Source organism: Camelina sativa, chromosome 6 (genome assembly GCF_000633955.1).
Source record: "Camelina sativa cultivar DH55 chromosome 6, Cs, whole genome shotgun sequence".
Lineage (NCBI taxonomy): Eukaryota > Viridiplantae > Streptophyta > Magnoliopsida > Brassicales > Brassicaceae > Camelina > Camelina sativa.
Window position 1 is genome coordinate 21,997,235 of NC_025690.1, and position 27,084 is coordinate 22,024,318.

Sequence of the window (27,084 nt, forward strand, 5' to 3'; positions counted from 1 at the left end):
CCGAAACGTGGAGAATCTGTGGTTGGAGCACCGTCTTCATAATATTCCTGGTTTCTTTTATAACAATTCCTCTGTCAAGCAACTTTACGTTAAGTCAAAACATGCTTGTATCAATCCCAGATGCTCTGTGTCTTGGACATCTTTGAAGATCCTGACATTGGATGGTTGCAACCTTAAGGATAAATCCTTTGCTAAGATTATCTCTGGTTCTCCCCTTCTCGAAACCTTAAGGTTGTATCACTGCGATGAACTCCATCATCTTGATCTCAGCAAATCACCGCGTCTGAAAACATTAGAAATAGATAGCAAGGTTTGGCTTAAGGGGACAAGGATTGACGCACCACATCTCCATTATCTCAGATTAAGATTGACAGACTCTATGTTTCCATATACATTAGTTGATGTCTCGTCTTTAACCGAAGCTGAAATACATACTGATGCGTCGTCTGACCCAATTAAAATAGTTGATCATTGTCTTCAAACCCTAGAGAAGTTGCAGAATGTGGAGAAGCTTACTTTTGGGGAAAGATTTCTCAAGGTATGTTTTAGTGTTTTCAAGTGTCATATGGATGGATTTAATATTGCCTCCAACTTACGTAACAAGTTGGTTGCAAACTCTCCACTTTTATCATATGGATGACTTTAAGTTATTTAAGTCTATATGTTGTTTGTATTCTCTATAAATGTTGTCTCGGTAAAAAATTAAACTGTTGTCTTGATGTGATGTGCTTTATCCCCATTTTTTTTTTCCTTGAGATGTGCGTTTTGATATTCAATATCTGTCTTTTGCTTTCTGGTAGATTTTATCTCGAGCCGAGCTCCTTGGTTATCCATCCCCGAAGTTCAAGGCTAAAGTTTTGACGCTTAATAAGACAACAATCTCTCAATATGTTATTTCTGGTGTAGTAAGATTGCTACAACACTCACCTGAATTAAAGAAGCTAACCCTACGCACAATGGATTGTGACGCCATACGGGTATTCAATTCTTTTGCCAGAGTTTTAATAATCCAAAAACCATATTAATATATCCATCTCACTTTGAGATTGTAGAATCTGAGAATATGGATAATCTATTTGCATATAATGAAATCTTTTATGTTGTATATAGGGGTATGTTGACAACTACTTAGATTCGTATACTTGGATTCCGTATCAATGCTCCGAATCGTGGGTCTTTGGAGACGTTAAATCTAGAGATGTAGAGACAGAGCATGTGGCTCTGTTCATGGAACTTGTGCTTAAAACCACAAAGACACTAGAGAAGATGGTAATAAGGTTGGGACCTTATCGTAGCGAAAGAGGTGTTGAAGAGTTGCGTCAGATGGTTCCAATGCTTTCCCACGACAACGACGTCTCAATTGTGCTCATCGCAACCAAAAGATGGATTAGAGAGTCGTCTAAGTGGTGATTTTAGTATATATTACGTCCAAAATCCGAATCAGATAGACTAACATTTTACATAAAATTAACATTTTTAATATAACTGTAGATGAAAAAAAAATCCTTTATTTTCTAGGATTATATGTTGGAATTTGGAAATAATCATATGACGCGACATTGTTGAATTTGAACATTGAAGACTGTTTTCGGTAAACCTCAACGTATATAAGCTGAATCATCTCTCGAATGAATTTTAGTATATTTTGTTGTTCTTCTGTGTCGGATCGGATATCCGTAAAATATTACTCGAAACCTCAAGACAAGAGAGAAAGTAACTCCAATTGATCAATTACAAAGTTCTTACTTACATATTTGAAGAAAATATTCAAAGTCAACAATGTATTAAGAAGAAAGTTTTCAACTACTAGTAGTATTAAAAATGAGATTTGATGTAAAATATTTCACTTAGTCACTCTTTTGACTACTTAGACTCTCTAATCCATCTTTTGGTTGCGATGAGCACAATTGAGACGTCGTTTTCGTGGGAAAGCATTGGAACCATCTGACGCAACTCTTCAACACCTCTTGAGTAACGATAAGGTCCCAACCTTACAACCATCTTATCACCAACCTTACAACCATCTTATCAAGTGTCTTTGTGGTTTTAAGCACAAGTTCCATGAACAAAGAGCCACATGCTTTGTCTGTACATCTCTAGTAGCCGAGGCCTACAGCTTCTTTTCTCCATTCGAGATCATATATTATCATAAAGGTCTGAGATCCTCCACTATACATACTAACGTTACTTACCACATTCTAGAAAGTGATACTTTCATGCATTTTACAGACATAAAGTTGGTTCCTATCCTATGGCTTAGGGAAACAAAAGGACGCCTCCAGGACCATATATAGTGCTTAAATGGATGCATGGTTAGATCTCACTGCCTCATTTCATCCATTAAATGCTAAAGCTCTTATAACAAAAGTGGTATTTTATTTTCAGCTACTTGTGAAGTCGGTGGACAATGCAGAGTCAGAGTGTATCAAGTTTCAACATAAACAAGGAGAACGAACACGAAAAACAAAATAAATACAAAACCACTTAGCAGTCCAAACGCATAAAACAACACTGAAGTCTGAAGACGATTAAATAGTTTATCATCATCTCATCCTAATTTTCAGATGGATCTTGCCATTCCGAACGCGAACGCTTAAAACGCTCAAAGGGTAATATATCAAACGGGGAAAGGGAACGGGACAAGCGCCCATTGGGACGTGAGTAGCCCAACGAGGGTTGCAATAGCGTTTCATCATGTCTTCTTTCCTTCTTAAAAGGGGCCAGAGCATCAAGGAGGATCAAGTTTCCTGTACGCTCACTGATGAGTCTTCTAACTATAGCTCTTCGTTCAACATGCTCTCTAATCCCCCAAATTGCCAAGCGAAAAGGTATGTAGAAAGTTGCGCTTTTGGCGGCGTTGAGTCTCTCACTCGGCGGCTCCACGTCTTCATTACTAGCTTCTACCGCCACTTTCACAATCTTCAACTTGGACAAGTCGCTGTCTCTGAGCAACCTATCCTTTGAACAAAGTAAAAGTTCCACATATAGGCGAATCCAGTCAGTGTCTAGCAACTCTGATTCCTCCATCTGCAAAAGCAATAGAAACATATCATCAATCACACTACAAAATTATTTGTGCATGCGAAAAAACTAATATAAATTCAAAGGTGATGAGATGTTGCTTTATCGTTAAGGTTCTTACTATGTGAAATCGGTTTGTATCATTGAAAGCATCCTCTGAAGGCCACGCAGACAATCCATCGTCATCGTGTAAATCATGAAGCACTCTGTCGGCTTTCAGGTCATCTTGAAGCGGGAGCGGCTCCATGGTCCCTAAGAAAAAAAAATTATTAAATAGCAAAAGCGAGATTTTATAATCGACAACACAAAAAAAAAAAAAAAAAAAAAAAAAAAAAAAAAAAAATTGAACAAAAAGCAGAACAAGTCATACCTTTAGGTCTAGCAACAGAGACAATCAAATTTAAACGGTGAAGCCAATTTTGGTCAACTTTAACCTGGAAGGTTAGCACGGAGCCACTAGCTGGATCGGAAGCGACCAAAGTAATGTAGTAAGAGGACAAGGCGTTCATCAACTTGTTGTATTTGATTAGGTGATCGAGATGAAAGTTTGTCCCCTTCAAGATATTATAACGATGAAGCCCCAACTTAGCGTAGAGGTCGACACGATATTCATGCTGAAACATACTTCCTTCACACTTGACGACCTTCAGTACAAGGGTCCCTTGTGGTGCAGAGATACCCTCGACATCGAACCCCTAAATAAGACCCATCAGCGAATAATAAATCAGTTACATAGTAATTATAACAGACCCACCGAAGAGTGTGAGATTAGATCTAGGGTATAGTCATCATGCTCCGACATCAACCTAGCTCTATAAACAATAAGAAGATGAAATCAAAATTTACCTCGGATTCACCCACTTGACGCCAGTACTCCATCCCCCCACGGACAAACGCATCCGCTTCTTCAATCCAAGATGATGAAGACGTCATGTTTTTTTTTCCTCTTTCTTGCCGCGGTTGTTTTGGGGGAATGCTTTTTCCTTTATCGACATATATATATATATATATATATATCCCACCATCCCAAGGATTCATTTGTGGGCTTCAGTTGGGCCTTCTAAACCCAAAATATATAAATAATATTGTTGCAACTCTTTTTGAATAAATTGTAAAACTACCAAATATTGGATCTTAGCAACAATACTCAAAATTGTACAAAATTATCAAGAAATAGTACAAAATTGTTGAGGTTACTGCTCAAACCGGTCGAGTCTTTTCTACCAATTCCCATTTATTTTCTATGTTCATGCTACTTTGCCACTTTGGTCAGCATTAAACTGTTTAGGAAAAACTAATTTGAACAATTGTGAGAGAAGCTTTCTAGGAAACAATTGTGATAATCTTCTTTATTTTTTAATAACATTGAAATAGGACAGTAATATTTAAAATTATTTCAACGCCTATACACCACAATTTAACATAAAATTTAGTCGCAAATAGAGCTATATATATCGAAGAATTTGTGTCTTCTTCTAAATAAATTAAATTATTAACTCAACATGTTGTTATACTAAATAAAGCTGCTATATCAATTAAGAGACTTTTTTTTTTTTTTTCTATATAATTGAATGGCAATATGTTACTTAAAACATTTTCAACGTTCGTTACACTGAAGATAGCTAATGAAAAGATTAAAATAATATATCTTAAAACATAAAAAAAACCAACAATAAAAATAAAATAATTAAATCGACAAATAATATTTATATCATTATCAACTACGCAATATGTCGTCGGGATCCGGAAAAAACTTCACAAGTTCATCTGGAATCTTAATTATTGAGTGTATCAACTCCGAATAGTTCCTTTAATGCATCAACACATACCAACTATTTTGATATTTTAAAAAATATATATTAACTATATATAAAATACACATGCAATTAATAATATATGTTTTGAAAAAATAATCTAAAAATATTTATGAATTGTACAAAACACCCTCGATATTTAAAAATATTCAATGCAAATTAAAAATTGTAGTATATTTGTGAAATAATTAAAATAAAATTTATACTTTGTTCTTGAAAATAATGTTTTGTAATAAAAACTACTTCAATATATACCACTATATATTTTTTCTTAATTAGCATACAACTTTTTTTTGTCTCGAAAACCGTTTGTCTTAAAAAAAATAGTTGAATCTGATATAAGTGTTGTGGATAAATTTCTATAATTCTATAAGTGTTGTGGATAAATTTCTATATTAGAATTATAGAATATTTTATTAATAATAAAAATGCAACTAAATTGATGATATTTTGTATATTAGTTGATGATATATGAATTATATATATATATATATTATGCAATTCATATAAAATTTTAATCACATATAATTTGTATGTAAATTGATGATAAATATATATATATATATATATATATATATATTTAATATGTGAAGGTTTATGATTTCATTTGACATAAAATTTGTTTTTTGTTTTTCCTCAAATAGAACTTATATTAATTCGAGATTGGTCAATACCAAAGCCAAGGTGGCTGAGTTACATAATCAGAATAAAAAATCGTATTAGTCACAATCAAATTTTGCTAAACTATGAGCCATACCATTACATTGTCTAATGCATTTACTTATAACAAGTACTGTATTGTATTATCGCGACCAGTTAAATTAACTTAAATTTCAGAAAATAAATCAGCAATTAAAAATGTTTTTAACACTGTAATTAAAAAATAGCCCAAAGTTTAGCAATATGGTCTACGAAGTTACGGAGATGAAGTATTGGTATTTGTAATGTTTAATGTGGGCTTTTGGAACCCGTTAATAATTTGGGATACTTGTAAGTTAAAAAATTGCAAATTATCAGTTGATAACCTACGACAAGCAGTTCATCAACATGTTAAATTTGATTAGATGGTCGAGATGAAAATTTGTCCCCTTTAAGATATGATAACGATGAAGCCCCAATTTAGCGTAGAGGTCGACACGATAATCAAACTTAAACATACTTCCTTCACAGTTGACGACCTTCAGTCCAATGGTCCCTGTGGTGCTAAGATACCCTCGACATCGAACCCATAAATAAGACCCATCAGCAAATAATCAATCAGTTATATATAGTAATTATAACAGACCCTAGAAGCAACGTAAGTGTGAGATTAGATCTAGGGTATAGTCATCAGCTCCGACATCAACCTAGCTCTATTATCAATAAGAAAACGAAATCAAGAATTACCTCGGATTCACTCACTTGACGCCAGTACTCCCTCCCCCCACGGACAAACGCCTCCGCTTCTTCAATCCAAGATGATGAAGACGTACGGACAATCTCTAGTTTTGCATATACCCTAGTTGATGTCTCGTCTTTAACCAAAGCTGAACTAGACATCGACTCTGGCTCACTTGAACAAGCAAACGTTGCTTATCTTAAAACCATTGTGCTAAAGATGCTAGAGAAGTTGCAGAATGTGGAGAAGCTTACTTTTTGTGGAAACTTTCTTAAGGTATGTTTTCGTGTGTGTATTCAATTGTGTCATATGGATTATGGATTTTATATTGCCTCCAACTTACTTTACCAATGTAGAATGATTTGGTTGCACTGTCCACTTTCATCTATTGATGTCCTTCATCCCCAATTTTTTTCTTGCGATCTGTTGATATTTTGCTTTTTGTTAGGCTTTATCTCTTGCCGATCGCCATTGTTATTCTTTTCCGAAGTTGAAGGTTAAAGTTTTGACGCTTAAGACAACCATCTCTGACTATGTTACTTCTGGTATAGAAAGAGTGCTACAACACTCACCTGAACTAAAGAAGCTAACCCTACGCACAATGGATTGTGACCCCATCACAGAGGTATTTAATTTTTTGCATAAAATCTATTTAACCATGTCATTCTCACTTTGAGATTATAGAATCTGAGAATATGGATAATCTATTTGCATATAATGAAATCTTTTTTTTTTTTTTGGTTGCATATAGTTGTTTCGCTCGAATCCGGATCAATTAACCCTGGAAGCGAGGGTCCTTGTAGAAGAGATGTACCCTAGAGATGAAGAGACAAAGCATGTGGCTTCGTTCATGGAACTTGTGCTTAAAACCACAAAGACACTTGAGAAGATGGTTGTAAGGTTGGGACCTTATCGTTACACAAGACGTTTTAGAGACTTGCGTCAGATGGTTTCAATGCTTTCCCACGACAACGACGTCTCAATTGTGCTCATGGCAACCAAAAGATGGATTAAAGTGTCTAGGTGGTCAAAAACCAACATTGAATATTGAAAAATTTCTTCTTAATAATACATTGTTGAATTTGAATTTGTAAATAAGAACTTTGTCACAGCGAATACATGTTGCGTTCTATCTGAAAAAAGTGTATTTTGATTTGGATGGAAGGACAGTCGCATCAATTTTGGGAGTTATCCCCATAATGTTTAACTAATCAAAAGATAAAGGGAACAAATATAATTTACTCATAGTTTCGGGTGTTTTCTACAATATTCAGAAACACAATTAAACAAAACTTTTCTGAATTGCGTTTTTTTTTTTTTTTTTTGCTCAGCGATCTGCTTCCATGGCGATCTGCTTCATTCTCTATAGACTCCTCACGATCCTCTTCGCCGTATCTCTAAGTTTATCTCTTTACGTCATCAATGCAAGAAAGAGCAGGAAACGTGCGGTGGGATTCTTCCATCCGTACACGAACGACGGCGGCGGCGGCGAGAGAGTGCTCTGGTGTGCAGTCAAAGCCATCCAAGAGGAGACTCCCGATCTTGACTGTGTCATCTTCACCGGAGATCATGACTCTTCTTCTGAGAGCTTAGCTCGCCGCGCCGTTGATCGATTCGGTGTTCACCTTCAAACTCCTCCTAAGGTCCCATCACTCCTAAAGTTTAAACCTTTAATAATTCAACACTCCTAAAGTTTAAATCTTTAATTCAATTTGAATTGGTTCTGATAACACAGAACCTCTTAAGATTTGAGGGCAAGTTTGAATTTTGCATAGGATTAGTTTTGATGCAATTTTTATTTTTGGTTTTGTTGTTTTGATGTTGTTGGGCACAGGTGATTCATCTAAGCAAAAGGAAATGGATTGAAGAGAGGACTTACCCACGTTTCACAATGATAGGTCAGAGTCTTGGTTCGGTTTACTTAGCGTGGGAAGCTTTACGCAAGTTCACTCCTTTGTATTTCCTTGACACTAGTGGATATGCTTTTACATATCCTCTTGCTCGGATCTTTGGTTGTAAAGTTGTTTGCTATACTCATTATCCAACTATTAGTTTGGATATGATTTCACGTGTTCGTCAGAGGAACTCTATGTATAACAATGATGCGTCCATTGCTAAGAGGTGATTTGGTTATCTCCTTTGCTTATTTGGTGTTTTTTCTTTGTTTAGTGTAATTCCTGTCGGCTAATGATATAATGTTGTCTTTTTGTTTTGTGTAGCAATTGGTTATCTACTGGCAAATTAGTTTATTACAAAGCCTTTAGCTGGTTGTATGGGATGGTTGGCTCGTGTACTCATCTAGCTATGGTCAACTCTTCGTGGACAAAGTCCCATATCGAAGTGCTTTGGAGAATCCCAAAACGGATTACACGGGTCTACCCGCCCTGTGATACTTCTGGACTTCAGGTAATATAACCTTTAGACAGCTCGAATCTTATGATTTCTATCTCTCTTCTGGTTATATCTTACTCAGTAGACATCATGGGCTTATTGCAGGTGTTTCCTCTTCAACGATCATCTGATCCTCCTAAAATCATATCCGTTGCTCAATTTCGTCCTGAGAAGGTGAGGGATTCAGTATTTGACTTATAAGAATATTGTACTATTTTATTGATGGTTCACATTCCAAAGCTCGAAAGAGTCGTCCAGCTTACTCAATTATAGTCTTGTACCAGGCTCATATGCTTCAGCTTGAGGCCTTTGCACTAGCCTTGGAGAAATTAGATGGAGACGTCTCTAGACCTAAGCTCCAATTTGTTGGAAGTTGTAGAAACAGTTCAGATGAAGAGCGTCTGCAGAAACTGAAAGACAGAGCAGTTGAACTAAAAGTGGATAAAGACGTGGAATTCTATAAAAATGCCATGTACAGGTATTTTGCTCAAAGCTCTTTACGGCATTCTCTATTTTTAAACTTAGTGTCTTGCAATACTCATAGCTTCCATGATTCTTAGTTGTTGGTTTCTGGTTGCAGTGAACTAGTGGAACTACTAGGAAGTGCAGTTGCAGGAATGCATGGGATGATAGATGAACACTTTGGGATTAGCGTTGTTGAGTACATGGCTGCTGGTGCGATCCCAATAGGTAAGACTTAAAAAGGCTTGTTTATGTGATTTTTATCTCAACAAATTCAGTTACTCTCGCAGTTTCATAGTATGGCTCCTCTGTTTTGTAATATTGGTGTAGCTCACAACTCAGCTGGACCTAAAATGGACATTGTGTTGGAAGAAGACCGACAAAGAACCGGGTTTCTTGCTGAGACCGTGGAGGAATACGCCGAAGCGATCCTTGAGGTTGTGAAGATGAAAGAAACAGAGAGGCTTAAGATGGCTGAATCTGCTAGAAAACGAGCGACAAGATTCTCTGAACAACGGTTTTGTGAGGACTTCAAAACTGCAATTCGACCCATTTTCCACGGTGCTATCAAATGACAATCTTAAAACCTTCAAAATCTGCTTATTGCACTTGCTTTTAAAACGCACAAGACAAGCTAGGTTATACCTTTTGTCCTCTCGTTATAGTTTTTGTTTCTGATTAAAAGTCTGACATAGAAGTTGTGAGTTGTGACATGTAAAAACTTTGCTTTTTCTTTAGTACACACACATTCAGAAAACACCTCTTTCAACTTTTGTCAATAATTAGTACTCCTTCCAAGTTTCAACTAAAATATGTTATATAGTATCAATATGAAAATCTTGCACTACAAAAAGTTCAATAGATTACTTAAATTATTCTCCGGATCTACTATGTGTAATAAACAGTGTCTACGCAAACACTTTCTTTATCATAAAATTTTGACAGAATTGTTCTTTTCTAACTATTTTTTAAAAAACATCCAAATCCCCAATATTTCCCTTTAAATTATCCAAATTATAAATGACGGAAGACAAGTCTTCATTGTCGGTCAAGATTAAAAAGATGTTATATACGACGAAAACGAAAAAGAAACTAAGAAGGTACTACTACTCGATTGCTTGATATGATTACCACTTAGCATTTTACCAAGATGGCACCGAACAGAATCTTATTATGTCCATCGTTGAATAATCTTTACTTAGGATTCTCACCGTACCACTGAATGTTCAACAGTGTTACACTTGTTACTTGAGATGCTTTGGTGAGTAAGAAGATAAATTGCACTTTTTGAGATATCAAACATTATTAATCATGACTAGCCATTATATATGTTTTAAATAGCAACAAGCTTCGACTTGTTTTATTTTGTAGATTAGTAAATAAGATTATAAACATTGTTTTGTTTTGTAAACAACTAGAATTTATTTATTTATTTTACCTTTCAGATTATATACTTTCTTAACGGTTCAAATACTATCAATTTGATTGATAAAATTCAACCCACATTATTACTGGAGTGTTATTAGTGGGCTGATAAGAACTAGAATGTCAATGGTTTGATATACTCGAATCTTTTGAAATCTTGAGAATTATTTTAGTCCAATGTGTGGTATGAAACTTTTGATTTGAAGTGTTACTTTTGGCCCTACATATCTTGATTTACGCAAATTTTATGGATATATTCAATTAAAAACTTGAAAAACAAAAATCATTTTAGTTGCTTTGCCTGTGGCAACCACATATATCTTGATCATTGAATAAAGGCTTCCCTCTTCCGCATGTGAGTATATGTGACAAGAAGCGCCACCAAATCTAAGTTAAAGTTTGTTTTTACATACAAGTTGTTGTGCTTTTCCGTTTTCAAATATAACTTAAAACTCTCCCGTACAATATACACAAACATAGAGAAAAATTACGGTATGTAGGGGTTTCTTTTACCGAATCGTGTGAAAGAATAAATACAACAATAAGGTATTGTATGTTATTTAATTTGCAATAAGACCCCAAAAAACTGATACAAATAGAAAAGATAAATCACTTTTCAAATCTATAATAGTATTTTTCTTTTTTTATTGATAAATTACAAATAGTAGATTCACGTTCTTAAAACGTATAAAATAATGAACAAATGATATCCATCAGAATAACTAGACTAAAATTGTTAACAAAATATCTTTGATTTGGTTTTCTGTCTCTCGTCGACCTCCATGTATTGTAGCCATTCCTCTCCACATATTCCCGTTACCATTTAATCTCATAAAAACACATTCTCCCATAAGGTAATGCTACAACATATATCCACAAATCTAATTTATCAAATTTCATTCATTTAATATATAACGATTGACAACGAACAAGCACAATGAAGTCTGTATATCTAGTAAATTCAAGATATTGACACAAAATATAAACCATATACAGATATACTCATATACCATGTCTCGAGTAGGCAAGTGAAGGCAAAAGTGGATATCGCGAAGGAAGGCATTGAGAACGTGTAGAAAAAAATTGTGGATGTGACGGACAAATTATTATATGCTCCTATCCAAAAAAACCCTGGTGAGAAACTATAATCATGAGGAAAAAACATGTTGAGAAAATGATTGGAACATGAGAGATGTGACTGTGAGTGATGATATCATTACCATCGACCGATCCGGTGAAATCTTTTTTTTTTTACTAATAGGAAAGTTAAAGGTAAAAGCATTTCCCTCCAATGATTGTTATTGACAATAATCGTTGTCAAATCCAAATTTACTACTATTTCATACTATATAGATTCAAATTATTATTTTTTCGACTTTATAACCAGTTGGTCTTTTTCCATATGATTAAAGTGGGTTCGATATACCTATTTGATTTGAACGACTTAACTTTCAAACTACAATTCCCTATCTTAAATTCGATCTCGAAAACAACTTGTATGTTCACTTATCCACACACATACACGCACACAAACTTGTATATACATTTATATGCAAACAAAATTCTTACATTGTTCGAACTGCTTTCCTCTTATTCCATAATATAGCTTTGTAAAGTTTGTGGACACAATTCAAAGACGATTGTGAGAATCAAATAGGAAATGGTAAACGGATACGGGAAATCAAAGAATGCAAAAATCCAAAAGTTTGAGTGAAGTCGTTGAGTTTTGACTATTGTACCTGCACAAAAATTTACACGTCAGAAACAAAAAAAATGTAAATAGAGATCATATATCATATATTTTTTAAAAAATACTCAAATACAAATGGTAAGTTATTCTATACGACGACACACTTCTAAATTATTTACAGTTTTACTACCTCCTATTTTTTAGAGAAATACCCTAAAATAGCACTAAAATAAGTTTTATGGACAATTATAACACACATCCCATAAATTTCCAAAAATAACACTATTTAATACATTAAAATAATTAAAATTAATTTTTAGAATTTTGTTTTTTAGGTTTAGGTTCTCAATTTCATATTTAGGGTATAGTTTTAAGGGGTAGGGTTTAGTATTTTGAATTTATGATTTAATTTTTAAAAAAATAATTAGTGCTATTTTTGGAATTTTAGAGATGTTGTGTTAAATTTGGGAAAAAACTTATTTTTGTGCTATTTTTGAAAATCTCCGTGTTTTTTACAACTGTTAAAGCTGTGAACGAAAATTCAACACAAAATTTGCGGCTCTGCACGTTTATGCAAACTTTAAAATTTTTATATAGACAAGAAGAAAAAAAGGAAACAAAAAAAGTCTACAAAGAGTATCACACCAATCACCATCAACCTTAAATTTCTCCTTCATTATTTAGATGCAATGCAACACCCAAAACTTGGACCTCTCTCTATCTCACACACTTCCACTTACATAGAAGAAACCTCTTTCAACTCCTTAGTTTCAGATTCTGCAACCAAAAAAGAAAAAAAGAAAAAAAGAAAAAAAAAAGAGATATATTATTACATTCATTAAAGAAAATAACAAGAAGTAATAAAACAATTCTTTCTTTATTGGTTTTTTCTAGTAAACGATGGAGAATTCATACGACTCAGCCAAGTGGTCTGACTCAACAACTCCGTATATGGTCTCATGGTCATTACAATCTGATTCCTCTGATTCTGATTGGAGCCGCTTTAATCTTGGCTTCTCTTCTTCCTCCTCCGGCAATTTCCCTGCCGATGATTGTGTCGGTGGGATCGATAAAGCTGAGTCACTTTCAAGAAGCCACCGCCTTGCTGAGAAAAGACGCCGTGACCGCATTAATTCTCACCTCACTGCTCTTCGCAAACTTGTCCCCAATTCCGACAAGGTAAATGACTCTAGTTCAGACTACGAAAGTGTTTTCAGTTTAATCTGGTTCGGTTCTGTTACAGTGTAGTAGAAAATTGACCGGTTAATGATCTGGCTGGGTTATGAGTATGAATTTAAGTAAACCGGTTTTTGACGCTTGACTCTACTACAGTTAGACAAAGCGGCGCTATTAGCAACAGTGATAGAACAAGTGAAAGAACTCAAACAACAAGCAGCAGAATCACCAATCTTCCAAGATGTTCCTACAGAAGCGGATGAAGTGACCGTGCAGCCTGAAACTATATCTGACTTCGAATCAAACACCGAAACAATCATCTTCAAAGCTTCCTTTTGCTGCGAAGATCAACCCGAGGCAATCTCAGAGATCATTAGGGTTCTCACAAAGCTTCAACTCGAAACAATCCAAGCTGATATCATCAGTGTTGGAGGAAGAATGAGAATCAATTTCATCCTAAAAGATAAAAACACCAACGAGACTACGAACGTAGCTGCATCAGCTAAAGCTTTGAAGCAATCTCTATGCGGCGCGTTAAACAGAATCACATCTTCTTCTTCTTCATCATCTACTTCTTCAGTTTGCAGAATCAGAAGCAAAAGACAGAGATGGTTTCTCTCTTCTCACTACTCACAATAATGAATACATTTTCACAATACATACACGTAGTACAACCCATTCCTTATTACTAAAGATTTTGTCAGCAATTTGGTTGGATTTATTCCCTACTAAACCAATCACGATTTGTACAACCTTACCCTGAATTGTTCCACAAGTTATATAACCTAAATCTGAATCACTACGAAGCTTAGCATATCACAATAACACTAATATTTGTATATTACCAATCATGATTTGAATAACCTTAATCTGAATTGTTCCACAAGTTATAACCTAAATCTGAATCACTACGAAGCTTAATTAGCATAACATAATAACATCATCGATAAAGAAACTGATTAGATAGATCAAGGTTTAACATTACTTGAGGATCCATACAATCCAACAAAAAACGAAGCCAAGAACAACTTAAAAACTTGAAACGAGTTCAGACAACAGTACTTAAGATATAAGCGAAAAAGACAGGGGATGCAGAAATGGAAAAACCGAAGTCTTCAAGATGAGTCTCCTCTTTCTCCCTACTTAGATCGCTGTCTCATCTTTCGTCTCTTCCTCTTAAGCCTCCTCATACGCTTCTTCTTCCACTGCGCAACCACGACAAAACATAATTGTAATCAGCCATAACAATATGAGACGTAACAGAACAACCAGAAAAAATGTATTGGTGAAGAAGAATGGAAAAGATTGATTGATACCTTGGCTCTCATGGCGGAGAAACTCTTTTTCTCAAAACCCTAAATCGGCGATTTCACGGCGACGGTAACAAGAGAAGAGGAAATGGTGCGTAACTGTGAATATATACCCTTGGAAACCCTAATGTAGAGGTGATGGGCCTTTTGCTGAACCCATATTAATTATTTGGGCCTTATATATTCTCTCGGCCTTAAAGATATTGTAAAGTTTAGATATTTGCTTTGTTTTGTAACAGTGATTTAAAAGAAAATGGTAATCAGTTTTGGCCAATCAAAGTTGTTTATTTTTATTTTCCCAAAAAAAAACGTTTGCAATTTAACATAATCAGGTTACTAACTATATTTTTTTTTTTGACTAAACAGTTTTTTGGGACTTTACTTTGAAAAAGGTTAATAATTAGAACTTCACAAAAATTTGTTTTTTCGTTTTTTTTTTTTTGGTTTGAATGCTAAACTTCACAATAAATTTCATTGAAAGAAAGGTCTCCGTTGCAGAATTTTTGGCCATGGTATGGAGAACGCCAGATGAAATTTGTTGACAAATCTTTCTCCACGCAAAGCAAATGAATAATTTAATGACTCATACTCGATCGAGTAAATATATATATGAAAAGATAAGCTTGTAAATATTTTATTTATCCTTGTTTTCATGCATTACTTTGCGTTCAATTTTTTGCATAATTAATTATTAGTCGGAAAAAAACATTTATTTGTTGAATGTAAACAATATGTAAATTGTTGAACAAAAAGAAAAACAATATGAAAATTATTGGAAAACGGAAAACACTTTTACAAAGCAGTTGTTGAAAGTTAAGATTTGGACGAAATCGTGTCCAATACTTTTCAGAATGATCAGCTGATGATAGAGGTTCGTTCAAACCATTGGAATCAAATGACGACCGGTATGCATGTAGTGTCGGTATAAACTTGTTATCGCCAATACGGAGTGTTGGTCTCGTGAAAACTGAAAACATAAATAATCTTATCAACGACGACCGGTATGCATGTAGACATGTAGTGATGAAACACTTCTTGAAAACGTATTAGTTTCCGATTAACTCCTACATAATTTAAACTTGAATATAAGATAAGTATAAATAATCTCAGAGATTAAAAACAAAATTATACATATATAACCTCCGAAACTTAACAACCAAATCGAAATTATCATATCCTAAAATAAGGCACTCTGTGAAGGAAATGTTGAACCAATAAATTCCGCAAACAACTTTTTCCACCGTTCTCCCTCTCTTCCACATATATATACTTTATTGGAACCGTAAATCTCTTTTACGAATTCCCCGAAAATAAAAAATCTTCGAAAAAAGAATTAAAATACCCTCTTATTTATCTCTATAGGTAAAAAAAATCCTCCAAAATCTTGCATGCAAAGCTCCCTCCTCATAAGAGTGTAGTCTCTTTGATTCCTCACAACAATGAATCTCCAAAATTCTTGACCGATCTTTAAGGGGTGCTCATCGTATATAATATGATCTTCCACAAAAACAAATTAATAGAATTCTCCCAAGATAGGATCAATAAAATCCCAAATATTCCCCCAATGACTGTATTCGTCTTCTCCGCCAAAAGGCCAAATCGTTGAAGATCCATCTCCTACCATATAACCCGGATCCATACCCATAGAACACACCGGATCAACCACCGGCGGTGGGTGAGATATTGATAGATTCGAACCCGCGGAACCAGCCAGAGAGTTCAAATCCTCCATTGAATTATTAGTGTTATTATTATTACACCCACTTCCTCCTGGTTGTTGTTCCTGCCCTAGCGCCATCTCATGATGATGGGACGAAGTTGAATTAGCTACCGGAACATCTGTTAGCTCGATGTCATAGATCTTGTTACTACTGTTACCGGACTGAAGATTCTGATACTGTTGGTTTTGGAATTGTCCCACTTGCACCATCTGATTTTGTTGTTGTTGTTGTTGGTGAGGGAGAAGACCATAACTAGGGCATAACATGGAGGTCCCACTATTAAGGAAGATATTGTTGTTAAAAGGGATACCGTACGGACCAAAGGTGGCTCCTCCTCCGACGGTGGCGGGGGTAGGACGAGGGAGGAGAGGTCTTAGGGTTTGAGTAGAGGAGGAGGACGAGGAAGGAGAAGACGAAGCGGCGGAGACGGAGGATGAAGAGGAAGAGACGGAGGATGGTGAAGAAGGGGTTAAGTTGAGCTGAGCACGTGAACCGTAGAGATAAACGGCGGCTCGGTCGTAGGCACGTGCTGCGTCTTCGGCGGTGGCGAAAGTACCAAGCCACTTGCGAGTGCGCTTACGTGGCTCTCGGATCTCGGCGACCCATTTTCCCCAGCTTCTTTGTCGGACGCCACGGTAACGGAACTTGGAATTGTCAGGACCACCTTTGCCTTTGCGTTTGCGTTGAGCGGAGGAGGTTGAGTCGGTGGTGGTGGTAGCTGAATCGGATTGAGGATTATTGTGGGTTAGGGTTTTGTTATTGTCGTCAAGATGGTGGTGGTATTGTTGTTGTTTGGAAGCTAAAGGGTCCATAGATGAGGAAGAAGAAGAAGAAGAAGTAGAGAGAGAAAGAGAGAGATTAAAGAAATTGGAAAAATTTGGAGAGGACGAATCAAGAAGAAAGGGAGACTGAAGAGTGTTTGAATGTCATTGTTGTGAATGGTCGATTAGGGCGGTGCTTCTTTTATATATACTTGCACTCTCTTCACACTCACTTCTTTCTTTTTCTTTTTTTTTTCACTTGCTCATTTGTTTTTTTACCAAATAGTTTTTTGTTGTTATTATTTATTTTTTTGTTGTTATTATATTATTAAGCCCGATTCGTACATAAGTTGTAACACATCGGAATGAAATCAAGATACTATTAACAATAATATGTTGAAGTTGGTCTTCTTTGATTCTGCTCGAGTTCTGGCTTTTGGTTAACTGTGAGAAATACTCGCATGTTGAAAACACTCCCAAGGATTTAGAGCTAGATAACGAAAAGGAACTGAATGAATACGTGAGAAGTTTATATAGTTCCAATTAATTTGATAGGTATATGCAGAATCAAAATTCATAAAGGTTAGGAATTGCAACATTAGAAAAATAAGAAACGAATTATATATCTAAGATGAAAAATAGAAATCGTTTTTTTCTACGTACTAAAAGCAATTTAAAAGTATAAACGAAAACACGCAAGAGATAGACAATTAAAACGATTAACAAGAACAAGTGAACAAACAGTAGACAAAATAACAAAGAAAATGGTTGAGTTCAAGAACTGAACGCATTTAACAAGGTTTAATTAATGTGGCAAAGAACAAGATCAATTTTTTGCGTAACGGTTACTAATTAGGCATAATTGTAGAGAATGTAACATTAATCATTAACTAATTTCTGTATGTGGCATTAATTACACAATTTTGTTAAACTCTCTTGCAATTTAAGCAATCAACAAACATTTAAGCAATCTACAATTTTGTTAAACGATTCTACTAAGCTCATTAATCACCGTCACATCAATTCTTATTGACTAGAGAAATAAATCCATCAGGGTATGTGTTGTTAAATTACAAACGTTTTCTGGACTCGACTTTTTCTTTTTAAGAAACCTTCACATCAGTGTTAACACAGCTACATAAGTGTTTCAGAAAATTATCAAGTCAAAATGCTATAAACTGATCACTTTTTCAAAAAAAACAGTTTTCCTTATAGTTAGAGGAGAGGTAATCAAGTAAAGAAGAAATCTGCTACAACAACATTTAAAAAGTACGATATAGTATCATTTTTTTACATTAGTAATATAAATAAAAAAAAAACAATTTGGAGAAGAAAAAAAATTGATTTGCGCACTCGGAGAGTGTTGCAGATCCATGACTGCTGCAGTCACTGGAGGGACAGAAATACAGATACAGAGACAGTAATTATTTTTCTGCTTTCATTTAACACAGACATAGATATATGTGTTCGTTTAGTCCACTTAACACCATTCTTGGAAGACGACTTGTCTTCAGTCAAATACTTCGTCCGATAGTTATTCTACATTTTGGACACTACACCTTTGATCTTAACAAGATCTATCTTAGAAATTTAAAATACTCACATGTCAATGGCTAAGTAAATAAAAATATTAAAAATTAAAGAGTAGTTTTTTTATTCAAAAAGAGTATTTAAATTTTAAATTGTAGATTTATGTATGCTTCGACTTTAAGAAATTAGAAAGAAAAAAATGAAACTCATCATCTACCTCAACTTATACACTTAAGAAAAGAAAAAGAAAAACTCAACTTATATACAACATGATCTTTTTAACATTAAGAAGAGGTAAGTCTCTTTAAATTTTTGTTTGAAATAAAATTAATATAATAGTATTTTGTTATCTTTGTTGACGACAGTTTAATTTACAATAAAAGTGTGTCAACGAATGGTAGCATACAATATAAACATAGCTTGTAGACATATCATCATACCAAATTACTTAGAAACCTTGCATTGATACTAATTAAGATTCGTCTTCTTAATATTTACTTTTGTTGTTTGTCATCAACAAAACTACCAATTACTAAAAAATAAAAATTTATAAGAAAAACAAGAATATTGCATGGGAGAGATGAGGTGGCGAAGAAGGAAGCAAAGACAGCAAAAGAACCAAAGCTTTTTGTGTTGTGGTTTCTGAGATCTCAACCCAATTGCCTTGGAACTCTCACCCTTTTATGTCTCAGCAGAACCCAACTAGTTGCGCCATACATTCATTTTCCTTGCATCTATCCACTTTATTATATACCAATAAATATAGCTTGATTATTCCAATCTCATCATTCACGTGAAATTTTGTATAACAATGAGTTGAACATTTGATAACATTAAAGATATATTGTTGAGCTTTTGTATTCCAACAATTTACAGAGATGCTTAATTTAGAATGATGACCATAACAAAGGGGAAATAATTTAAATGCTTTAATTAATACTTCTGTTCTGCAACAAATCAAACATATGATGTACAATACTATAATGTTTCGTATAAGCTACAAAGTGTTAGTAATTTGAATGTTTTCATTAAAAGAAAGCAAAATGGTTGGTGCGAGAGGGGAAAATTGTCGAGGAAGATGATAAAATGCTCACATGCCCACAATTACAAACCGTGGGCTGCGCTTTAAACAACAGCTAAGATTATGTGTGCGTCTATATGTATGTATGCACGTATGTGTTTGGATAAGGGACTTTTATTTTTATTTAGTAGAATTTTTATTCAAGTGTCTCCGAAAGTATAAGATAAGTAGTATAAAATTGGGTGCGACTTAATAAAACATGTATGCATGGAGGCTCTATCATTTGACACACAATATAATTAACAAACAGTACATTATTATTAGTCGTTGGTACAAGATTCTCTATATATGTCTGACAAAAGCACTTTCCTTTTTGGGAATCAATTTTCATGATCGCATCTTCGTATTCGTGTTCTAAACTTCTAAACAGTTTGGATTTTTTTATAAATACGAATTTAAATTATAATAGCAAAAACACTATGAAAAGTCACTAGACTATATATGAGCCTAGTCTTAACAGTAAAATCTACCATCTAAGATATCGGTTATAATGGCTACATTCATATAAGAGTAATGTTTTTGTGGGGGTTTATAAATCCCTTACCCGTACAAATAAACTTCACACAATATTCGTTGTTAATAAGATTCATAATATTCAATTATTCATAGTTTCTAACGAATAGTGAAGTGAATGTTCAGAAGTGATGCCCAAAGAAAAACACGAGTGGGGTCGAAACATATATGGCCGTTAAAGTCATTAAAGAACTTCAACAGGCTTCAACCCACATCACTCATGAAGCCTCTCTACTAGAGATAATGGAGAAGTATTCATTGGGCCTTCTGGGGGTCCATCCCTTTTTATCCATCCATGTTAGGTTTACGGTACTTCAACGGGAACATGGTTTATTCCAGCATGAAATACGTTTTTTTTTTCGGCATGAAATACGTATGTCATGTTATTGTACAAAATTCACAAACCAAATAAAATCTAACCAATACTAGAACAACATAGCTGAATTTTTGGCAATGGACATACCAATCGACTTATAGATGATACAATGGAATCCAATGCTTCTACAATCGACTTATAGATGATACAATCTATTATATTTTGAAAAAGTTTATACAAAACATTGCTACAATACGGTTACAGATTAAAACCGAATAAAAAGCTTAAAAAATACTCTGTCTCTTCGAACTATATATCTTGCCAGTACTTTTTGCGCATTCATAACTTTTTTCTAGTATATATTAGTCTTCAAGTTGTGACATATAGATAACCGTCGTAAAAAAATATAAAATTATGGATATGCATGCATTTAGACTAAACGCTATTTAATTATTTTGTATGGTGGAGCATACTATATAAATACAATTTTCACATCTATTGGCAGATATACGTTGGATAGTAGGTAGTTCCATGCTGGCTATAAAACAAAATCGTAACATAAAAAGTCAATTATTAAGATATTTACAAGTTATGCAGAGTTCCATTCCCTTTGGCTGAGCTGACTTTTTTAGGGCCAAATCTCTAATTGAGAGATTCGCTCCAACCATAAACATAAGTGGGTCGATTCATGTCTCTCATATAATGCGTATATAATTATCGTTGACAAAAGAAATGAAAACGATAACGTATTTATTTTGTTTCATCAAATGATTCAATGATAAACGTATTTGTCATCGAATATTATACTACTATCAGATTATCTTATTCAGTGTCAAAATTCCTTTTTTTCTGGTAAAAGTGTCAAAGTTCTCCTTCAAGAAGGCTTATGTAGTTTATTAAATGTATAAATGATTCTGTGATTAGCGTCTCGATCCATTATCCATATATAAGCTGCGACATGTCAGTCTGACTTGTGGTGTCTCTAATTAAATAATTAACGCACGTCTACTTAACCACAATTAAACATCTCCTAACTAACTAATCACAATTTAGTCAAACCATTTTCAAATCTTTTTAATGGGGCGGTTCCAATGGTGGTGATTCTCATGGCCATTACGATTTAATTATTTTTGAGAATCTTGAAATAATGAGAAAATGTCCAAAGTAAACAGAAACTTCTACTAAAAGTATGAATGTAAACGAACGAATTTGGATATGATTTTTATTTCGGGAAGGGATTCATTTTGTTGAAAATATCTGAGCAAATTTGAAGTATCAAATATGGTTAGTTTAATGAAATTGTCTAATATTAAATAAATATCTTCCTAGATTATACGATTATTCTCTGACAAGACTAATTATTCTCCATAATTTACAGGCAAAATAAAACTTACAAGACCATTAAAAATACAACTACTAGCTAGGTAGAACGAAGAAAATCAACAAATTCAGAATGATTAGTGATCAGTTAAAGAGACAAACTATCTTTTCGTTTGATGATCTAGAAAAATAGATACAAAAACCAACTAAACTATGCAAATTTGATGATACATTCGAAATAGGAGTAAAATTATGAGAACAAAAGGGTTTTAACATAATAATAGCCAATCATGCCTGTTGTTTTGCCGACACATACTATTTGGAACGAATGCAACACCAAATACTATACATATCACGGATCGCCAAAAAGAAAAAAAAAACTTTTTTTTATCCTTTTTGATATAAGATTGCAAGAATAATTGGTATGGACAACAAACAGTTGCCAAATTAAAATGTAAGCGGCCGAGTAGATCGAATTTAGAACAGTAGTTTGAGAAAAATATAAAAATCACATTATATACATATATGCATTTAGAAACAAAAACAAAATTATTTTATAAACAGAAATACTCTTTTCTTTTCTTTTTTTTTATCAAGAATTACTCTGTTTGTAACGTGAATTTTTTACCTAGTATTTTTTAAAAAATAGAAAAAAAATCAAAATTGGATTTAAGTAATAAAGTCAAAACTCATATTATACAAGTCAACGGAGGGAGAGTTCATAGTTTATTTTATGAAAAGTAATAAAGAAGGTAAAAATTAGAATTTATTATCTTTTCACTAATTTTAAGCGTTAGGACTCAACACAAGATTCTCGTAGGTGTCAACAGCACTTGACGGAACGGCGACCATTACTTTAACGGCGTCACTTCGTTCTGGAACCGGAAGCAACAAACAGTAACGGTCACAACAAACCGATCCAATGTGAATCGGTTTACCAAAACCGAAATCGAGCTTCTCTAAACCGAGTCGTGACCACTGCGACAGTATCAAGACTCCAACCGAGTCAGGACACGCTCTCTCCTTGCTCACAGCTTCCACCACCGATCTGACGTAATCGTCTCCGACTCTCTCCTTCGCTTGTTTCACGAGCATCGTCGCGTGGCTTAATCCTTTCTCCGTCAAGTCTTTCACGGTGGTTTGCGCACATCCGACGACGAATGCGTTCCCGTAGTATCCACTCGGTAGACTCGGTTTGACTCGGTCTCTAATGTTGATGCTGAACAAAAGCTTAAGGATCTGGTTCGACGGCAAGTTCAGTGATCTCGCCCAGCTCCGCCATACATGCGCAGAGAGTACCTCGAACGATGTGTGTTTCGAATTGAACTCACCGAGTCGACTCGCGAGTTTCTTTAGCTCGTTAAGCTTCTGTCTCTCGAAAACGACCGATGTAGGAACGAGTCGCTCGGCGTTGAAACGGTTTACGAATCCGCATAGATCGGGAACTCGGTTGAACTCCGGATGGCTCAACGAGCCACTAGCCGGAGACGGCATAAGCAATTGTCGATCCCATAAGTGTTTCCTCCACGACTCGGTTTGACTCAGCGAGTCTTTAGAAAACTCGGCGAACAAGGCGAGAAACTCAGCGCTGCCGATTCCATCGGAGACGCAGTGGTTAACACCGACGGCTAAAGCAGCGCCACCGTCACGGAGCCAAGTGAGCTGAACGACGAGAGGAGGGGCGCCAGCGAGGACATCGATGACGTGAAGAGAAAGAAGCTTTCGCCAGCTATTCACGTGCCGGGGAGGTTTCTGAAAGTCAAGGCACGTGAGGACGTCAGAGACGGCTTCAAGAAACAGAGCACCTTGGCCACGGCAATTCACCTCGAGACCTCCGCCACAACCGTCGGGTCTCTCACGGACGCGGCCGGAGAAAGGGAAGTAAGGAACGAGAGCGCGAGAGAGAGCGGATTTGAGACGAGCGGAGAGAGAGTAATCCGGGTCGGAAACGGGTGGTGGGTAAACGAGGAGGTACTCGATGGTGAAACGGAGAAAAAGCTGAGAATCTAAAGCGGAGAGAGACAGAACAGAAGAAGGTGTTTGGTCGGAAGGAGTAATTACTGTGGCTTCTTTCACATGAACTAAAGATCCCATTGCTGCTTCTTTTTTCTTATGATGCTCTGTTTTGCTTCTTCTTTCCCAAATAAACAAGGTGGGTCTCTTCTATGTGTATTATATACATATATATCTCTCTGCTATGTGTATTATTATTTTTATTATATGCTCTTTTTATTTCTGTTACATACACATATGTATGTGCTTGTAAAGTCACGTAGATAGAGGTATCGAGACAGGTAGGGTAATTTTGTAATATTGGTGTTCATTGTTTTTTTTTTCTTTTTCTTTTTATGTTTTTGACATGGTGTGTCTTGTGTAGTGTGTTGTATCGTGCAGATGTACTCTTCACTCTCGTGTGTACGTGTTGCCTTATTCTCATTGATTTCGAATTTTTGAGGTCACTTCTTGATCCGTTGGTCCGAAAGTTTTACAAGTTCTTTATTTTGTAAATTACTCTAGTTTTATAAGTTCTTGGAATGTAGATTTTTTAATTTTTAGCGCATATGTTTCTCCATAAGCACAGTAATTTAATTATTTGTGTTATAATATTGTTTTTGAGAATTTTAGCAACGTAGTCAGACTTTTAAAATGTAATTAGGTTTTGTGTGTAGTTTTGGTTGGCTAATATGAGTTAGTATCGAATATGGAGAATGATTAACTAATTTTTGTTGAGATGATCAAATATTTCGAGAATATCTGGTTGATCTGTGGGTATTGAGTGGATTTGGAGATACATAATTTGGTCAGTTAAAAACTGGTGGATGAAGTTTCGTGGACGTTCGCGCATATTTCTACCGTCCGTTCAAATAAGTACATCAACCATCACATATGGTAATACATTGACCATCTGATATATATATACGGACTTTCCTTGACAGCGCTTATTGATTATAAATGATCCTCAGATCCTCTATGAATTTTCCATGTAAAAAGAACTGAAGGCAAGAAAGAATGTCCAAAACGTAGTAAAAACTAGTGTTTGGCAAAGGTTAAAAAGTAAACATATTTCAAAAGTGGTCGTAAAATGTCATGTAGCTGATTTTCTCTATTTTCTGAAGTATATATTAAAAACATGCTACTATTTTTAATTCTGAACAGTCGTTGAATTGATGTGTTACGGTGTGAAATGAAAAAGAATGATTGACAACTTAAGTAGGAAAACATTTTTTTTTTTAATGCATGTTAACAATGTGTGCAAGTAACTCGTCAACTTAATAATGTGTTTTCGTAGTTTAAAAGAAAATATCCCTTTTGCACATATGATATTCAATATTTATAATTACCATTACATTGTTAGCATATGCTTTAAGATCTTTTATGAAATATAAAAGTCTCAACTATTACTGACCGCTTCTAGATCAGTATTCTTACCGATATGTCTTGTTACCACAAATATTTATCGTTTTATTACATTAATCAAAGATTATGTCATGTGAGCAAAATACGCTAGCGGAGGAAAAGAAGGGACTCACTCGACAAAATCTAACAAATTTAAAGGTTTAGAGTTGCAGTTACAACCTTTCTTGTGTAAGAGTTATTTGGATGTATATAAAGGGCAATATTAATGAGAATAAAATGGTTGTGGTGGCGGTTTACACAATATGATGTGCCTTGTTGTTTGGGCGTTGGCGCATGTGTCTAAAACAGTGAAAGATTTGGTGCCAAGATTCTCATGGAATAACTTTATTGCACAAAGACAAAAATATACTCATGGAATATTATATGATATATACATACTCTTCCACAATTATGCAAAATTTATCTAGAAGAGAAACATCACAATTTATTTCCTTATTATTCTAATTATAGTCATCTTTTGGGGAGCTTTTTTCCCAAAATTGTGAATTATTTTCCCACATTGCTGCTACGTTACTATGGAAAGAGACACGAACATACCGAAAGATCATCGAGGAATTTAATTTTCAAATGGTAACCAACGAATTAATATAAATTAACCATTTGTGCACTTTTAAGTGAAATCATATGTATAGATAATTCATAATTCTAAAGCAATGCCACTTTTTTCTTTAAGTTTTACTGTAGTGGTCTAGTCAATTCTAGCATGGACCCATAAATATTTAACGTGGTCACTCGTATAGTGTATATGATCTACTTTTCTTTCAAGTCATATATTTTTTTTCGGTATGATATAAAGCTTCTTTATTCAATGATGATAGAACAGTGTTACTTACTACTTCGGCCCTACAAATATTACCTGTTCTTATAAATCATCCAGAATGTGATAAGTAGAGTCTGAGAGCTTTAAGGATCGATCAAATTTTAATACGATGGAGTTTCTTATAAGAAAGAAGATGCATTGAAAGCATATATCGAATGGGTGTTGTATATGTACTATTAATCACATTACAACGTCTCAATATATATTGTTGCAATAAATGTCCGAGTAATTCCTTATCATTAGAAGAAATTAGATGGCGGGATAACGAAGGTGGTGTGTGGTGGTGTTGTTCAAGTGATAGAGAATTGTCTAGATATCAAGTCTCCCTATCTTCAACTATTATTGCGGTTATCTTCAACTATAATTGTCTACAAATACCAGATAATGAATTGGTTGTCCGGGAGCTTGTGGTCGAGTGGTAGGGAGCGGGACTGGGACGCTACAACGTTTCAGGTTCGATTCCCCTGTTGCGCGAAACTAAATCATATTTTCCTAGACACCTTTATACGGATATGGGCCTATCTAACGGCCCATTTGAATACCCGGAGAGAGGGTCTATCCGTGGGCTGCACCTCCCCCAGAGATTAGTTTCGGGCCCTCCATATGCATGGGGATTTACTCTGAGTTAACAAAAAAAAAAAATTGGTTAGAGTTTTGGTTTAAAATTTATCTCTATTCTATTACAAAGAGAGAAGGGAAAAAAAAGATGGTGGAGTACATTTCACATTCCCATTAATGAAAAATTAAAGAAGATGATTCGGTAATCCATAAAATGGGTTTATATTGTTTTGATTCTGTTTATGAAAAGAAATAAGCAAGATTTGGGAAGATTTTGTACCAAGAAAAAAAGGTGAGAAGATTGCTTTATGGGGAACAAACTAAAAGGGTGACTTGATATGGTATGCACATGTTACGGTGGTCATGTTTTTTTTTTTTTT

General features: G+C 34.8%; 6 protein-coding genes and 1 long non-coding RNA gene across 7 annotated transcripts in view; 3 read left to right on the forward strand and 4 right to left on the reverse strand.

The window, feature by feature from the left end:
• LOC104699342 (F-box/LRR-repeat protein At3g03360-like) overlaps positions 1–1,410 on the forward strand; it is a 1,861-nt gene extending 451 nt beyond the window's left edge. Inside the window, exons 2-4 of the mRNA XM_010414661.1 lie at positions 149–538; positions 801–977; positions 1,111–1,410. Coding sequence (XP_010412963.1) covers positions 149–538; positions 801–977; positions 1,111–1,410 — 867 coding nt within the window. The remainder of the gene's footprint in view (positions 1–148; positions 539–800; positions 978–1,110) is intronic.
• Positions 2,363–3,987, reverse strand: LOC104792873 (UPF0725 protein At3g19520-like). The gene is made up of 4 exons (XM_010519132.2): positions 3,868–3,987; positions 3,392–3,716; positions 3,143–3,273; positions 2,363–3,027 (listed from the first exon to the last, which is right to left on the reverse strand). Exons 1-4 carry the CDS (start codon positions 3,952–3,954, stop codon positions 2,554–2,556), a joined length of 1,017 nt encoding a protein of 338 aa, XP_010517434.1. The 5' UTR covers positions 3,955–3,987; the 3' UTR covers positions 2,363–2,553.
• Positions 7,535–9,837, forward strand: LOC104792874 (GDP-Man:Man(3)GlcNAc(2)-PP-Dol alpha-1,2-mannosyltransferase-like). The gene is made up of 7 exons (XM_010519133.2): positions 7,535–7,856; positions 8,048–8,334; positions 8,433–8,619; positions 8,710–8,778; positions 8,889–9,082; positions 9,185–9,294; positions 9,397–9,837. Exons 1-7 carry the CDS (start codon positions 7,557–7,559, stop codon positions 9,639–9,641), a joined length of 1,392 nt encoding a protein of 463 aa, XP_010517435.1. The 5' UTR covers positions 7,535–7,556; the 3' UTR covers positions 9,642–9,837.
• Positions 12,836–14,432, forward strand: LOC104792877 (transcription factor bHLH51). The gene is made up of 2 exons (XM_010519134.2): positions 12,836–13,360; positions 13,514–14,432. Exons 1-2 carry the CDS (start codon positions 13,082–13,084, stop codon positions 13,994–13,996), a joined length of 762 nt encoding a protein of 253 aa, XP_010517436.1. The 5' UTR covers positions 12,836–13,081; the 3' UTR covers positions 13,997–14,432.
• LOC104792876 lies at positions 14,298–14,780 on the reverse strand. Its single transcript, XR_769122.2, has 2 exons — positions 14,674–14,780; positions 14,298–14,562 (listed from the first exon to the last, which is right to left on the reverse strand). It is a non-coding gene; the product is annotated as an uncharacterized LOC104792876 (long non-coding RNA).
• Positions 15,759–17,379, reverse strand: LOC104792878 (ethylene-responsive transcription factor ABI4-like). Its single transcript, XM_010519135.2, has one exon. It carries the CDS (start codon positions 17,198–17,200, stop codon positions 16,181–16,183), a length of 1,020 nt encoding a protein of 339 aa, XP_010517437.1. The 5' UTR covers positions 17,201–17,379; the 3' UTR covers positions 15,759–16,180.
• LOC104792879 (taxadien-5-alpha-ol O-acetyltransferase-like) lies at positions 22,590–24,159 on the reverse strand. Its single transcript, XM_010519137.2, has one exon. It carries the CDS (start codon positions 24,001–24,003, stop codon positions 22,696–22,698), a length of 1,308 nt encoding a protein of 435 aa, XP_010517439.1. The 5' UTR covers positions 24,004–24,159; the 3' UTR covers positions 22,590–22,695.